The 16,532-nt window shown below is 42.7% G+C and overlaps 1 protein-coding gene across 1 annotated transcript in view; it reads left to right on the top strand.

Moving 5' to 3' along the window:
• Positions 1-3,595: 3,595 nt before the first annotated feature.
• Positions 3,596-16,532, top strand: part of LOC115473230 (dimethylaniline monooxygenase [N-oxide-forming] 2-like) — a 54,242-nt gene continuing 41,305 nt past the window's right edge. Inside the window, exons 1-2 of the mRNA XM_030208007.1 lie at positions 3,596-3,698; positions 9,852-10,012. Of these exons, the coding sequence (XP_030063867.1) occupies positions 9,881-10,012 (132 nt within the window). The 5' untranslated portion in view covers positions 3,596-3,698; positions 9,852-9,880. The remainder of the gene's footprint in view (positions 3,699-9,851; positions 10,013-16,532) is intronic.

The raw sequence follows: 16,532 nt of genomic DNA, 5'->3' as shown, positions 1-16,532 counted from the left end.
CAGCTATGATTCTGACTGAATCTATATAAGCCATTCTCAACCCAGTCCTCGGGATACATCTAGTCCCAATGGGTTTTCAGGATATCCACAATGAATATGCATGAGATAGATTATACACTAATGGTCGATGATAGTGACATGCAAATGTGACAAATGGTAAAGTGCACACATACTTTATATATGGATACCATCACAAAAACTTAATTATACATCCCTAAGGTATAGTTAATTTTCTATGTGGATGCACCCTGTGAAACAGCTTGTGCGTGTACTTTTTGGTTTAGTTTATGGTTTATTGAATATATTACCACCTTTCCTGAGGACATAACAAGGTGGTTTACAAACTAAAATGAAAATAGAAAGGAACGCCACTCAAGCGTTGCTGACCATGAGATTCTTCTCAAACTATTAGACAAAATTAGGATTTGTGAGACAGTTCTAAAATGGTTTAGAAGATTTCTGAAATTAAGATCATACCAGGTAAAGATCATACCATCTCTCCTTCTTGGACCCCCAGTTGTAGAGTTCCTCAGGGCGATCTCTCCAATCCTATTTAACATCATGATGGCCCCACTAGGGATCATACTAGAAGGGAATGGCGTCAATGTATTAATTTATGCTGACGATGTGACCATCTATATCCGCTTTGATAAAGAAATCACTGAAATACTAAATAAAATCAAATACGGTCTTGAACTAATGGAAACTTGGGCAGCAGCCTTTAATCTCAAATTAAACAGAGAAAAAAATGAAATTTTTTATCCTAACAAATCCATTTAACATTTAACAGTCTTACTGTTAATAATACCACATGCCCAATAACTTCTCAACTGTATTATTGATACATGATTGCTGTAGCTCTGTATTCATTGTTATCTCTACTAAACTGACAAGTTCCTGTATTATTATAATCGCTATTATTTCAACAGTGTAATTTATTCCATAAATTGAATGTAAGCCACATTGAACTGACTTTTTTTTTTTAAATTTGGGATATATGTACCAATAAATAAATAGGAAAGAAGAAAACAAGAAAATCAGCAGAGAAGACCAACTGTTCCATCCATCAATAGCAAGAATCATACAAAGGAAGCATTCAGTAGGGAGAAAATGCAGGCAGGGACCGTCATGTGCTGCTAGATAATGAGCTGTTTTGCGCAGTCTTGCATGTCATAACCTCATTAACATAGATTTCACATTAAAACTATTGCAAGTTAATTCAAATTGGTATGCTTCAACTAGCTTGTGCATACTAGCAACTAAAAATCCAAAACTCATATTTTTATCACTTTTTTATCCTATATATTGGTTTTTAAGCAATAATATATCAAAAAATGTGGCAAACAATTAATGTTAATTATCCTCTATAAAAACATTAATTGTAAAAATAATTATTTTAAGGAAGGAAACAGGCTCCTGCTGACAAATACATGTCTAATGATATCAAGAAGGTTTTCATGTCATCATTGCCCATTTCCTTCCATTATGTCCATATTTGTGAAAATGCAAAAATCAATCACCAAAAAATATTTGTGTCCAATATTTAAAGTGTTTCAGAAAGAGATCAAAGACATCTCATCACAGCTGAAAATGGGCAGTGATGAAATGAAAACCTTCTTGATGTCATTAGACACGTATTTGTCAGTATCGGGGATATTTTAAAAGAGCCTGCCTCCTTCCTTAATATGAACTTTGTTTCAATATATGAGTTGTTCATACTAGCAATACTTTCAACACACTTGTGACTTTGTTAACACACTGTAGCATACTGACCTCTTAAGGGTGCATTTATCAACGTAACGGGCCAGAAATATCTCCTGGATGGTTAAATCGCTTGTTTGGGCTAACCAGTCATTATCAGCGACTCTGAACTTCCCTATAAGGAAAGGTTAAAGTGGCTAAGGCTCTTCAGCTTGAAGAAGAGATGACTGAGGGGAGATATGATAGAGGTATATAAAATACTGACTGGAGTGAAACAGGTAGATATGAATTGCTTGTTTACTCTTTCCAAAAATACTAAGATTAGGGGGCACGCAAGGAAGCTACTAAAAGATAAGTTTAAAACAAATCAGAGAAAATATTTCTTTACTCAATGAGTAATTAAACTCTAGAATTCACTGCCAGAGAATGTGGTAAAAGCAGTTAGCTTAGCGGAGTTTAAAAAAGGGTTGGATAGCTTCATAAAAGAAAAGTCCATAAGCCATTATTAAGATGGACTTGGGAAAATCCACCGCATATTCTAGGATAAGCAGCATAAAATCTGGTTTACTGTTCTGGAATCTTGCCAGGTACTTGTGACCCGGATAGGCCACTGTTGGAAACAGGATACTGGGGTTGATGGACCTTCGGTCTGTCCCAGTATGGCAATGCTTATGTTCTAATGCAAAATGTTTGGTTAGTGCCTATGTCAAAACTGGCTATTTTGGGAAGAGGGGGTTGGTACAGGGGTGAAGTCAGCATCTGGCTGGTTAAGTGCCAATACTGAGCACTTAACTGGCCAAGATAGCTGCATAAATAGGATCACATAAAAGTCAGTCCTATTTTTATGTGGTGCCCTATAGCTAATTAAGGGGGTCTTTTACATAGGCGCGCAGGCATTTTTAGTGCGAGCTAAAAATAGGCATGCGCTAAACACTAAAGACGCCTATGTATTTCTATGGGTGTCTTTAGCATTTAGCACACGCCTATTTTTAGCGCGTGCTAAAAACCCCAACGTGCCTATGTAAAACACCCCCTAAGGGCCTCTTTTACAAAGCCGCACTGCTGATTCTTGGTGCGGCAAATGAGAGGAAGCCCATTCAATTCCTATGGGCTTCCTCTCATTTGCTACATGGGAATCACTAGCATGGCTTTGTAAATGAAGCCCTAAGTGCTGAATTTAGCACTTAAATGGCAATGTTTTAGCCAGCTCTGCAAACCCGGAAATTCAATGATACTACTACTACTACTATTTAGCATTTCTATAGCGCTACAAGGCGTACGCAGCGCTGCACAAACATAGAAGAAAGACAGTCCCTGCTCAAAGAGCTTACAATGCTGAAGCCTAATCATGGTCCGGCATTGAATTTTGGGGTATAAATCCAGCAGCTGTCAGCAAAATGCTGGTCACTGCCAGATGAATATTGACCCCTAAATAACTGGGGTTTAACAGTAAAATCGCATGTCTTAACGGTAACTTGCATTGATAACTTCCACCTTTAGATTATAAAAACCCAGGGTGCTTAATTTAGTGCAGTGGTTCCCAAACCTGGTCTTAGAGGCACCCCAGCCAGTCAGGTTTTCAGGATACCCACAATGAATATTCATGTGAGAGATTTGCATGTAGTGAATTATCTTTCATAGTGCTTATACACAGATGTTGCTTTAAACAGAATGATTATAGTAGGGATTTTGTAAAAGGTCTGGGTGTTCCAATAACAGTTTTGGCATATGTCTGCAATGAGGTCACAGAAGGGCCAAATGTTTCCTTGACGTAGATCTCTTGTCAAATAAAAATAAAGGCATTTATTTTTAAGAAAAAGAGGTGCTTCATTTTTTTTTTTTTGGAATGGAAACTCCTCCCCTTATTTTCTTGCAGAAGTCCAATTACATAAACCTTTTCTGTTTCTCTGTTTCCTAGCATACCAGCTCCGGCAACTGAGGTGAGCATAGCAGGACACAGAAAAGAAAGGCAGAATTAATGTAAGCTGGAGGACAAGGTGAGTAGTGTGAAACCTGTTCTAGTTCTTAGCCAAGTCCTTTTAGCATCAATGAATAATGTGATTTTAATTTCTACAGAAATGTTTGTTAAGGGAGATGCTAAACAAGTTTCATTAGCTGAATTCATTGCATGCCTAAATCCTCAGAAGAATTAGGAGGTGTGGTAGTGTGCAAGAATTAAAGGTGAATCTAAATACCATGAGTTCTATTAGTGCAAATGTAATTACTTATTCCATGACTGTTGCTGAGCAAAAGTTGAAATTTGTGATACTAAAAGAAAAACGTCAAGGGGATCCAGCAATTTTAAGTTCTCAAACAGACCTTGCATATGAAAGTTGGTGGAAGAAAACCCAAAAAACTTTAAATGCAGTCCTGGATGCAGAGCACACCTGTGGCACATCTGAATTTGTTCACTAGGGCATGACTGACATCCTTGCTGTGCTTCAGTCTGAGTTACTACCTGGATGTTGGCGAAGAAACCAGCCCTTCATCAAACAGAGAATAAGAAATCACAAATTTCAAACAGAAATATGCATACAAAAACTGAGCTGGGAGCTACAAGAAGCCTCACTCTGTGTGCAATGCAGCCCTGGAGAAAGAGAAATAGAAATGCTTTGCTTCCTTTACTATGCAAAAGACAGATTGCACACTTCCCAAATCTGACAGAAAATTCAAGATTTGCCAAAGAAGAATAAGACCGTGTTGTGTCCATTCAAGGTGCATGCATTATGTAGGCACCCCCTTGCCTTCAAACGAATTCACATCTCCTTGGTAATCAGGAGACATCAGATCAAACATACCAAATTAGGACACAGAAAGGTGCTGGAAGAGATAATTCGGCTACATACATTTATACCCAGAAAGATATTCCACACAAACACACACCCCTTCTCAACCACCTACAGAAGGACAGACTAGAGAATGACATGGGAACGGGGACCAGCAGCAACCACGGGGATGGGGATAGAGCTCGCGGGGACGGGCCGAAACACAGTATGTGTCGAGTCTACTTTAAAGTTTATTCACTGAACGTTACCATTGTCACATTCTCCTGGAGTCATTGGTCAACTTCCCACGACTCTGTGTGTGCTTGTACTCCATGGGATTTGGTGTTCATCTACCTAGGTGGACTACCTACCCCTAAATCTACACGCATCCATTTACACCAATGAAAATGTAATGTAAATCTCAGCACGTAGGTTTAGGTGCACTGGACCATATTCTATAACTAGACGCATAAATTTCAGAACACTCGGGGCATGTCAAGATGGCAGCACGCTGCTGATCGCTGCTTGACTGTCTCGTGGAAAGCGCTGAATTAAAACTTTTCTTCAGACTTAATGCCTCATACTAAACGTATAGGGACGGTTAAGGCCGGTTCCTCGACGACCAGAACCTCCTCACCTCAGCAGCAAACCATTGAGAGGTTCGCAACGAGAGTTCCCACCCAAAACACCGGGAAATTCCCTGCTGTTGCTCCGGGAGGAGGAAACACTGGAGACTTGGGCTAGATGTCACTCTCTCACCCCCGGCGCTCAACCCTCCGCCTCTCCCTGAAGGACCCGTGTCTCAGTGGAGGTCTCCTGAACTCGAAGAAGTTGCAGGAAGTCCTCCGGATCGAGGAATTGAGAACACGGGACCATTGGGAGATTTGAAGCCTGTCTGTGCTTCGATTGAGCGTGTTACGCCATAAAAGCAGCCAGAGTCAGTAATGCTGGAGACTATCTGGGAAGCTCTCCAGCAGTGGCATTCCTAGGGTGGCTGACACCCAGGGCGGATCGCCGATGCGCCCCCCCCCCCCGGCGAAACGACACCCCCCCCAGGTGCATTTTTACCTGCTGGGGGGTGCCGCGCGCCTGTCGGCTTCGTTCGTTCCATGTTCCCTCTGCCCCGGAACTGGAAGTAACCTGTTCCAGGGCAGGGGGAGCACAGAATGAGCGGAGCAGACAGGCGCGAAGCACCCCCCCTGCGACGTGCACCCGGGGCGGACTGTATCCACCGCCCCCCCCCCCCAGAAACGCCACTGCTCTCCAGCAGTTGGATAATACAGTGGCAAAATCTACAACTGAAGTCTCGACTTTAGTGAGTACTGTTGAAACTTTATCAAATTCCTTAGTCGATATAAAGACGGAATTTAACACTCAAATGGATAAAATTAAAGAAGATGTAAAGAATTTACAAGATTGTGCCGCAATGGTGGTAAAAGGTAAAACGATATTACACCATAAGATTGAACAGATAGAAAATTATAATCATAGATTAAATCTTCGCTTTCTGAATTTCCCAAAATCTCCTGGTATTACCCCTTTGGAAGTATTTAAGAAATATTTGCTTGAGATTTTGAAATTTACCCCAGAAATGATTCCACCGATAAATCAGATATACTATTTACCTAGTAAGAAAATCGCAGAGAATTCTTTGGAAATGTCTGGTCAAGAAAAGAAAGACATTAAATATATCTGAACTTTTGGAAACATTTGTGTTTGAGCAAGATTTGGAAGCGGTGAGAAGGTTATCACTCCGTAATTTACAAATATTGTTCTATGGGGAAAAAAGTTTGGATATTTCCGTATGTAACAAAGCAAACACAAGATAGGAGGAAGGAATTTTGGGCTTTAAGAATGGACACCTTGCTATTAGGGGCTTTCTTTTATCTTAATTACCCATGCAAATGTGTTGTTAAATATCTTGGCATAAAATATGTCTTTTTTTTCTTCCGGAAGAGTTAGGTGCCTTTATAGATTTGAAAAAGATTCATATTGTATTACCCTCGGTTGAGAATAAGTAAAAGGGGTGGGGAATAGCGTGCTATAGCGTTTATGTTGTGACCTGTGTAATGATTTTTGTGTAGCTGTTCTCCTGAGCTCTATTTTATGTACCCCCACAATTGTGGTCTAAAAGAAGATTAACCATTTGTTTTCCTTAATCTCTTATATTACTGATGTAAAGCTTTTATTTTATTTTCTGAATTTCTTGATCAAGTGTTATATACTTGATTATATACTAATAAAAAAACACCCACAAAATACCCATTTTCCCGCCTATAACCATTCCCCCTTTTTTGCCTGCACGCATTAGATGTTCGAAGCACATCGCTACAGAATACGCTTAGCGACTTGGGCACCTAAATTCTAATCAGTGCCAATTAGTGCTCATAATTGCTTGTTAAGTACTGTTATCAGCGCTCTTTAGCTTATTAAGCTTGTTAAGTTACATGCATTATAATAGAATCCACGCCAATTGTGGTGCGGATCTCTAGGCATGCTATATAGAATCCAGGGATAAGTGTGTAAGTCTTAGTATTCTAGATATTTACTTATGAAAGGGGCACGTAGATTACAGAATTGCTCTTTTATAACTACACACTTACTTTCCTTTATAAAATACTAGCATAGCAGTCAATATACACATCTATAATATAGGCACAAGCACTTACACTACCGAAAAGCTGATGGAAATACTGGTACCTAAGTGCCAGAGATATGTGGATAACAGTATTCTATAAGTTACACTGTAATTATGTGCCTTGTCCATACTCTGCCCAGAATCCACCCACATCTACATCCATCTGCATAGTTACAAATAGCACATACGCAGAAATTTACTGCCTATGCTTGTATGTATGCACATGTGCACATATATGATAGTATTCTAATCCTACAGCACCTACTTTTATACCATCTAGGTTCTAGGAACTCTGTGACAGAAAGAACCAACCAAAGGGAAGATACTGATAGACTGACTAAGGGGGAAAGTTACTTATCAAGGTGTGGTACAAGGAGAGCTCTGTACCACAGGTTGATAATTCCTATGGTAAATAAATAATGCTGCTTATGAGCCACATCTTAAAGGACTATGGTACAGTTCCTCCGCCCCCTGATCACATCCCTACCCCACTGGTCAGCACCCGCACCCTGATCACATTTCTACCCCTAATCAGCACCCACACCCCCTGATTACATCCCAGCTCTCCAAATAGTACCTGCACCCCTGATCACATCCCTATCCCCAAGCAGCATCCACACCCCTCAATCACATCCCTACCCTTAATCAGCATCTGCAGCTTCTCCAGTCACATCCCAACTCTCTCTTGATCACATCCCCACCCCACCCCCAATCAGAATCCCCAACCCCCCCCCCCAAAGGACCCCACTCTCATCCCCAGTGCCTATTGGCCCATACTTGATGGCCTAGTGGTTCTCTGCGCAGGAGCAATCCACAGTTGCTCCTGCTCTTGCTGGTATCATCTCCCAAAATGGCGCCCCTAGTGGTAGTCTCATAGTACTACCGCTAGGGGTCATGTTTAAGGTACAAGGAAACATGTGTGCCATTCACTCATATACTCCTCTATACCTCCAGTACCTTTTGCCGTACTTCTCACAGACTCCATACATTCCCACACACACTTCCAACAAACACAAAAATTCATAATACACACATTCCTACATTTACACATACATCATGCATATACACATCCCCATCACAAGCAACTCCTTCTACCCCCCCCCCCCCATACACACTCCTCTACCCCTCACCTATACTTCCTACACAGGGTCATAGCCCTATACCATCCAAACACACCTCTACCACAAACCTCTTATGCTCCTTCTACAAATCTATGCCAGAAGGCATTCCCAAAGCCATGTATTCACTGGCATTCCCCTACTTGTTTAAAGAAAAGAATTGATAAAAGCATGGATACATATGGGCCATATGTTTTTCAAATTGTTTCCTTTTTACTAAGTTATATCTGTTTTCTATGTTTTCAAAAACTTTATAAAGCTTGTTCTTAAAGCAGAGGAAACTTACAGCCATTGTAAAAATACTTATGTTTCTTATTACACATTTTGGGTGGAAGAGTAGATTAATGGTTAGAGCAGTGGGCTGGGAACAACAGCAGCTCTTTGTGACCTTTAGTGTCCCATTTAACCCTCCATTGCCCTGGGATGGCCAGGGGTGATGCTGGCAACCTCACCCTTCTTTGGACTTGCCATTGAAACCAGCACATGTGTGGCAGCCCCATGAGCCATTCACAGCTCACTGCTTGTGAGCAGCAGGGACAAGAGAAAGATAGCACATTTATGTTACACTTTTGTTTCTTTTTTTATACCTCCTAGGGATTGATATTCAAAGGATATAATGAGTTAGCTTGCTTAGATTCCTTGGGGCAAATTTATCCAGCTAAGTGGCTATATTTAGCCACTCAAAAATTGGCATACTGGAAACAGAGTTTAATTTAACCAATCATCTTTAAACTACCGGTATTGTTAATTTAGCCAAGTAGATGTAAGTCTAATTTTCAGTCATACCATATCTTGGTTGCCCAGTAACCCATTCAATATCTGTCCCTTTGTCATATATATAAGGAATTTCAGTCACTTGTTATTTTTTTCCATTGCAGTTGTTTTTTTAAATTTCCATACCAATGATTTATTTCCTTCATTGAATGTTGCAGATGGTTCATTTTGACTGCCTTCCCTTCTGTAATCCGAGGCTGTTTTGTGTTTTGCATTAATTGTTTTCAGATCTCGGGTGTTCTTTCATTTTACGTTCCTTTTCTTATATGCATGCAGGCACACACATGCACAGCCAGCTCTGTCCATTCCTAGGTCTGATTCATCACTGCAAATCATCTTCAAAGTCTGATTGAAAACCATAGCCGAAATCTAGTTTTGCATTTAATAGTAATAGAAGTTTTATAAATTAAAGATAGGAAAACCACTGAAGCTAAAGGATTTCCCATTCGCAGTGTCTGTCCTCAGAGCTGCACTGCATATTGTATAAATTCTGTGTCCACCTTCTCCTGTTACTGCATTTATAAGAGAAAAAACACTGCATTCAAGGATGAGAACATTTCTTCACCTTTCCAAACACACCCTTAACGGAGAAACGATATGGGGTTGGCTTAGAGAAAGAGAACAAGAAAACCAGATTAAAAATACTGAAAACGGAATAGGCCATGCCAGTACATTGCGCAGGTGTTAAAATCCAAAGCAGACGAGCCAGCTCTACTGAGTTTGAATATAATCTCACTAAATGGATGAATTTTATTTACTTCAGACAGCAAACTTTGTTCCTAGAGGTGTCTTGTGGCACAATTCTAGCCTCTCTCTAAAAACTGAATAAATAACAGTATACAATTAAACCAACAGGCTCTGGTTGAACCTCAGATCAAGACATCATGGCTAAGAGAGTTGCAGTGATTGGAAGTGGGACAAGTGGATTGTCTGCCATTAAATGCTGCTTGGATGAAGGACTCGAGCCCACCTGCTTTGAGAGGAGTGACGATATTGGTGGCCTCTGGAGGTTCACAGTACGTAGGAATTTCATTATCTGATAATTCTGTGGAAATATTTACAGGCTAAAATTCTAGAATAAGTGTAATCAGAGTAGAGAATGACACGGGGACGGGGACCCACAGTAAGCATGTGTTATGATTCTGTTAGAATTCTGCTAGTCAGACAGGGGAATGCTTGGAACCACTCCTGATTGGCCCGTCAGGGGCTGAGCTGATGTCAGTCTGATCTACTTAAGCTCACCTGTTCTTACAACCCCTGCTTTGGCGTTACTTTAATTCTGCTGAAGCCTTACCTTTGCTCTGTCTGAGCTATTAGCTCTGTGCTTGCGTGGAGTTATTACTCCTTTCCTTGCTTGCAGTTTCTGTTGCTCTGTCTCTGTCTGCCGGCTGCTGCCTGAGTATGTCTAATTACCTCTCTCACTACACCTGGGTTTCTCTGTTTGGCTGTGGTGCTGTGTGGTGAGTTCCTACCTCATTCTGTTCCAGTTTGTTTGTTTTGCTTCCCCTTCCTTCGGAGTTCCCTTTGTGCCGTGTTTATTTCTGCTTGGCAAGTCCTGCCCTTGTAGCAGACTAGGGGTTATTTCTCTCCGTGGGGGATTGTTTGTTTGCTCTTTCATTGTACTCCCGATTAACCCATTGTCTGCAGTGTTCCCTGCCTCTGGTTGCTGTGTGTGTGCTGAGCTTGGTTTAGCCCTTTGTCTGCAGAGCTTCTCTGCTTCTGGCAGTTGTCTGTTTACTGCAGTCTTCCCTTTGTGTTTCAGTCCTTTCTTTGCTGTACTACCTCCTGTATTACAGAGCACTGTCCTTTTCTGTGCTGGGTGTGTGTGTTATGCTCCGCACTCCGTTTTGCGGACTTTATTCTTCCCTGTCTGCTGAGGGTCTCTGCCTACAGTATCTTATATTGCAGTCCCTCACCTTCTTTGTGTGTGGTGGGCTATGGCTTGACGTGTTTCTGTGTATGCTTCCCTTTCTCCTTGATTACCAGCACCGAGGGTGTTGCTGGTGCTCCAGTCCCCTTGGGGAACCCCTTGTTCAGTCTCTTTCTCCCCTCCCTAAGTATGAGTCGGTTCCAGTTAGGCCATGAGGCCCGCATGTTTGAATTCTGAGTGAATTGGTTCCGGATAGGCCGTGAGGCCCGCCTGATTGCCCTATCTTCCCTTTTCTGGAGGTGCAAGTTGGTTGCTCCGTGTGTGTACAGGGCTTGGTAGCTAGGGTAGTGTGTAGTGCCTGCTCAGCCCACCCTCGGCCTTGGCCTAACCCCTATACCAGGCCTCGGCCGGGGCCCAAGGGCTCACAACCAGACTAACACCATGGGGATGGGGATAGAGCCCGCGGGAATGGGGTGGGGACAGATTCCCCGGGGACGGATTCCACAGGGATGGGGCGGAGATGGGGACAGAGCCCATGAGGACGGGGACAAACTTTGTCCCCATGTCACTTTCTACTTTGAAGCCTGTTAATGAACTGGACTGTTATTTATGTTTGTTTGATGCAGACAACAATATTTTTAGTTTTTTTGGAAAAACAAGCAAACATGCTGGCCACAGCTAGCAAAATTTGCATGGGGGATCATGTACATTCTGCTACCAGCATATCTTCTATTGCAGGAGGGACTGTGGGAGACAGGAGAGCTAGACTGAATCCTGAGATTGTTGATGACTTCTTATTCATCCACAGATTTAAAACATCATAACAGTGCTTCATAGGGCATATTTCTGCCTTCTAGGGCATACAGAACGGGTTGTATTTTGTACCCCTGGACATTTTAACAGGGTTGATTAGGATTCCTTGGGGTAGAGAAGTCAGCTATTGTTGGGGTTGGAAGGGTAGAGGGTGGTGGTAGTGGGAGGGTTATTATAGCTGCTAGCTGTTATTATTGTTTTCTATTTGTAATTTATACACAACAGTTACACAGCATATTGTTCCTTTTTATACTTTAATAAAAAGATTTAAATATAAAATCACTTGGAAAAGAGGTCTGTTTCTGAAACCAATGAAACAGGCGCTAGTAAGGTTTTCCTCGGAGTATGTATGTTTGAGAGCGTGTGTGTGAGAGTGACTGTGTGAGAGATAGAGAGTGAATGTGCGAGTGTGTGTGTGTGTGTGTGTGTGTGTGTGAGACAGACAGACAGAGAGAGAGACTGGGTGTGAGTGTGTCTGTGTGAGAGAGAGTGTGTGTGTGTGAGAATGAGAGTGTGTGCCATGGGCCCCCCTCCCTCCCTCCCAATTCCAGGGTCGTCCGTCCCCTCCCTCCCTCCGAGTTCCAGGGTCGTCTCCCCTCCCTCCCTCCCTTTGACTTCCATGGTCATCCCCTCCCTCCCTCCAAGTTCCAGGGTCATCCCCTCCATCCGAGTTCCAGGGGACGGAGTTTCAGGTTCCCCCCTCCCTCCTTCTCTACCTCCGAGTTTCAGGTTCCCCCTCCCTCCGAGTTTCAGGGTTCCTCCCTCTCTCTGAGTTTCAGGGTCTCCCTCCCTCCCTCCCAGTTCCAGGATCCCCCTTCCTCCCAGTTCCAGGGTCTTCGTCCCTCCCTTCCAGTTCAAGCACCCCTTCCTCTGAATTTTAGAAGTCATCTTCACTTACCAAGTCAGGGTTACGGCGGACGTCAGGAGCGGTAAAAGGCGTGCAGGCTCGGCCCTTCTCTCTCTCTCAGCTCTGATCCCGCCCTCATTTCCTGTTTCTGCAAGGGCGGGACCAGAGCTGAGAGAGAGAGAAGGGCCGAGCCTGCATGCCTTTTACTGCTGCTGCCGGGCGCCGTAACCCTGACTTGGTAAGTGAGGATGACTTTTAAAATTCAGAGGGAGGGGGCCTGGAACTGGAAGGGAGGGAGGGAGGAAGGGAGGGACGATGACACCCACATGTGTGTGACGTTGCATTCCGTTGCCTGGGAACTCTGCAGCATTCCCTTCCAGTGATTGGTCACTGCTGCATGTGACGTACCCAGAAGTACGTGACGTCAATTCAGGAGATGGATACAGCCTTACAGAGAGCACGAATGCTTCAAGGCTTCACTGCCACAGAGTCAGCTTCAGAACGTTGGAGGTGCTTTTTATTATATAGGATAAGTGTTCGAGGTTTCTGCAGATGAGAACAGAGCCCATGGAGATGGGAAATGGACGGGGACAGAACCTGCATGGACAGGATGGGGATGGGGATGAGGCCTGTGGGGACATGGTGGGGATGAAGACAGAACCTACGGAGACGGGGTGGGGACAAATTTTTGTCCCCGTGTCATTCTCTAAATCAGAGTTACTTTTTTTGTGGCTCCCAAATTTTTTTGCCCTGATGTTTAATAGCACTAATTATCATATAATGTGATTATTCTTATCCCCAATTCTTATCTCACTATAGTAATGTACAGTCAAATGGTAGATTCTGTACTGCCTTAACATTTGGCACTGTATAGCCTTCACTTTAGTAATACTTTCTGTATGATGGACTTTGAGAAAGGCAGAGGAACTCTATCTCCTTATGAAGTGCTAACTATTTATTTATATTTTCTCTATAAGAGGATTTTGATGACCAGCGATATACTAATAGGGCTATTTTAGAACCATTATTTCCACCTGTAAAAAACGATTTCGGAAAGCTGCTATTTATACGTGGAGATGCATGCTACATAGAGTTTTCAAAGGGGTGCGGATTAGGCGGAGCTTGGGTGGGACTAAACTCTACACATGTATTTCCTGTTTCACAAAGGAAATGTAGGTGTACGGGGAAAAGTTCCACATTGGTTTTGCACCTGCTCAACTGCACATAGAGGTTTTAAGAAAGTTTTTGTTTCAAGTTAGGGCTCTACAGAAGGGACTACAGGAGTCATTCTCTTTAACTTCATGCAGTTGACTTCTGTATCCAAAATGAAGCCATATTAAAATTGCAGCCTCACCACTTACCCCCCCCCCCCCTACTTTTTATGGAGTTCCTTTCTTACTTTTATAACTTTATTTATTTCACTTGTACATTGCTCTGATTTGCCATGTAAAAAGAGCGATATTATCAAGCCTGAATAAGCATAAACCCCGGGATTCCATGTAGCGCGATTTAAGTTGCACGCGCAAGGTCCAGTTGTATTCTGGATTTGTGCGTGCAACTTACTTATCTAACAAGCCGATCAGTGCTGATAATTACTACTTAACAAGCAATTATTGACATCAATTGGCATTAATTAGAATTTACACGCAGAACTGTCTAAGCGTATTCTGTAACATGATGCATGTAAATTCTAAGTTGCATAGTTGAAAAGGGGGCATGACCATGGGCGTGGAATGGGCGGATCCTGGGTATTTCCAAAATTTATGTGTTGTTATAGAATACACCTAGTCCGCACATAATTTAGGCACTGGCATTTTTTACCATGTTTTACTTGGCGTAACTGTCCATGACTAAATTTAGTCATGTGGACAGGCGCTCGGTGTATTCTATAAACCACACAGAAATTTAGGCTTATTCTATAAACTACACCTATGTTTAGGCGTCCTTTATAGAATACGCCTAGGCGTATTTTGTTTCAGCACCAATTTTTTCAGGCGTGATATACAGACTCTAGTCCAAAAGGGCAGTGGCGTACTGAGGGCGGGGTGGTGGGGATGGTCCACCCCGGGTGCAGGGAGCAGCTGCGTGGCTGTCGGCTCTGCCAGTTCACTGCTCCCTCCGCCCTGGAACAGGAAGTAACAGCAGAGGGAGCAGGGAACCGGCAAAGCCAACAGCCACGCAGCTGCTACCTGCACCCCAGCAGACAAGAAGAATGCACCAGGGGGGGAAGCTTTGGAGATGATGCTGCACTTGGGGGGGGATCGTGCTGCACCCGGGGGGAGGGGAAGCACAGTGGCGACCACCCTGGATGACAGCCGACCAAGAAACGCCACTGCAAAAATGGCAGCTACACGTGAAAGTATCGGCACTTAGACATGGAGATTAAGAACCACTTCCACATGTAAGAGCCAACATTTTCACACAGAAGCTGCCTGGTCCACACTCATTTTTTCAATACGTCTGTTTGTAAAATAGCTTCTCCTGCTCCCTGCACCTGCATACATACATGCACTCCTGTACATTTTTAGAAAAGGATCTACACGATCAGATCTTTTTCTAAAATACAACCTGAAATGAACACATCCCATCCTGGGTTATCTAATTTAATCTCTATGCTCTATGTCAAACGGGCTTTAACTGGCTATTTCTCTTTGGGGTTCATTTTCGAAAGAGAAAAACATTCAAAAAAAAGTGTCTGGACTGATTTCTTCTCTAAATGTCCAAATCGGTATTTTCGAAACCTGTTTTGCATACGTTTATCTATGCATTTTGACTGCAGTGCATCCAAATGACAAGGGGGCATGTTGGGGGTGTTTTGAAGGCAGGATTAGGGCATGCCTAACACTTGTATATTTTACAGCCATAATGAAACAAAATGAAAATGTCTAGGACAAAAACTTCAATGTTTTGGTCTAGACCTGTTTTTAGAATGAATAAGGCACAAAAAGGTATTTTAAATGACCAGATGACCACTAAGGGAATCAAGAATGACCCCCCCCCCCCCATTACTCCCCCAGTGATCACTGACTCCTTCCCACCCCCAAAAATGTGAATAAAAATGGTACTTGCCAGCGTATATGACATCCTCTAGAACAGCATGTAGTATAGTGGTGGGTGCAGTGCACTGTAGACAGGTGGAACCAGGCCCATACTTTCCCCTACCTGTTATACTTAAGGTGGAAAGTGTGAGCCCTCCAAAACTCAACAGAAACCCACTGTACCCACACATAGATGATGCCCCCTTCACCCATAAGAGCTACTATAGTGGTGTACAGTTGGGGGGAGTGGGTTTTGGAAGCTCATCAGACAAGATAAGGGAGCAATGGTGAGATGGGTACCTGTGAGCATTTATATGGTCTACAGCAGTGCCCCCTTGAGTGCCCCATTGCTCTCCTGGGATGTCTTGGGGACCAGCCTGCTAAAACTTCTGGCCCCTCCTACATCCCAATAGCTTACTTTTCTATGTTTTGCACATGTAAGGTTGTTTTTTATTTTTCAAAAATGACCTGAAAAGATAAGCGCACAGAGCACAACACCTTGTTACAAATGGTGTTTTTGAAAAAGAAAAAAGATAGACGTCTTGCTTTTTTTGAAAATGGAGTGGCCTGATGGTTAGTGCAGCAGGCTTTGATCCTGGCAACCTGGGCTGAATTCCCACTGCAGATCCTTGTGACCTTGGGCAAGTCACTTAACCCTCCTTTGCCCCAGATACAAACACTTAGATTGTGAGCCCTCTAGGGACAGAGAAAGTACCTGCATATAATGTGTACAGCGCTGTGTACATCTAGTAACACTATAGAAATGATTAGTAGTAGTAATAGTACTATTCGGATTTGGGATGATTAGCGCAAAACTCGTCATATCGAAAATGCCCCTCCACATCTGTTTCGAGGTCTAATCTAATTCATGCTTTTATTAACTGCCTATACTAAACAGGTCCTAGGTGGTGTACAATATTAATTTGATTGACAAATATTACAGAAAAGTTATTCTATACAGGATAACA

Source organism: Microcaecilia unicolor, chromosome 6 (assembly GCF_901765095.1).
Source record: "Microcaecilia unicolor chromosome 6, aMicUni1.1, whole genome shotgun sequence".
In the NCBI taxonomy this organism is placed as follows: domain Eukaryota; kingdom Metazoa; phylum Chordata; class Amphibia; order Gymnophiona; family Siphonopidae; genus Microcaecilia; species Microcaecilia unicolor.
Note: the sequence above shows the minus strand (reverse complement) of the source record. Positions and strands in the feature narration are given on the sequence as shown.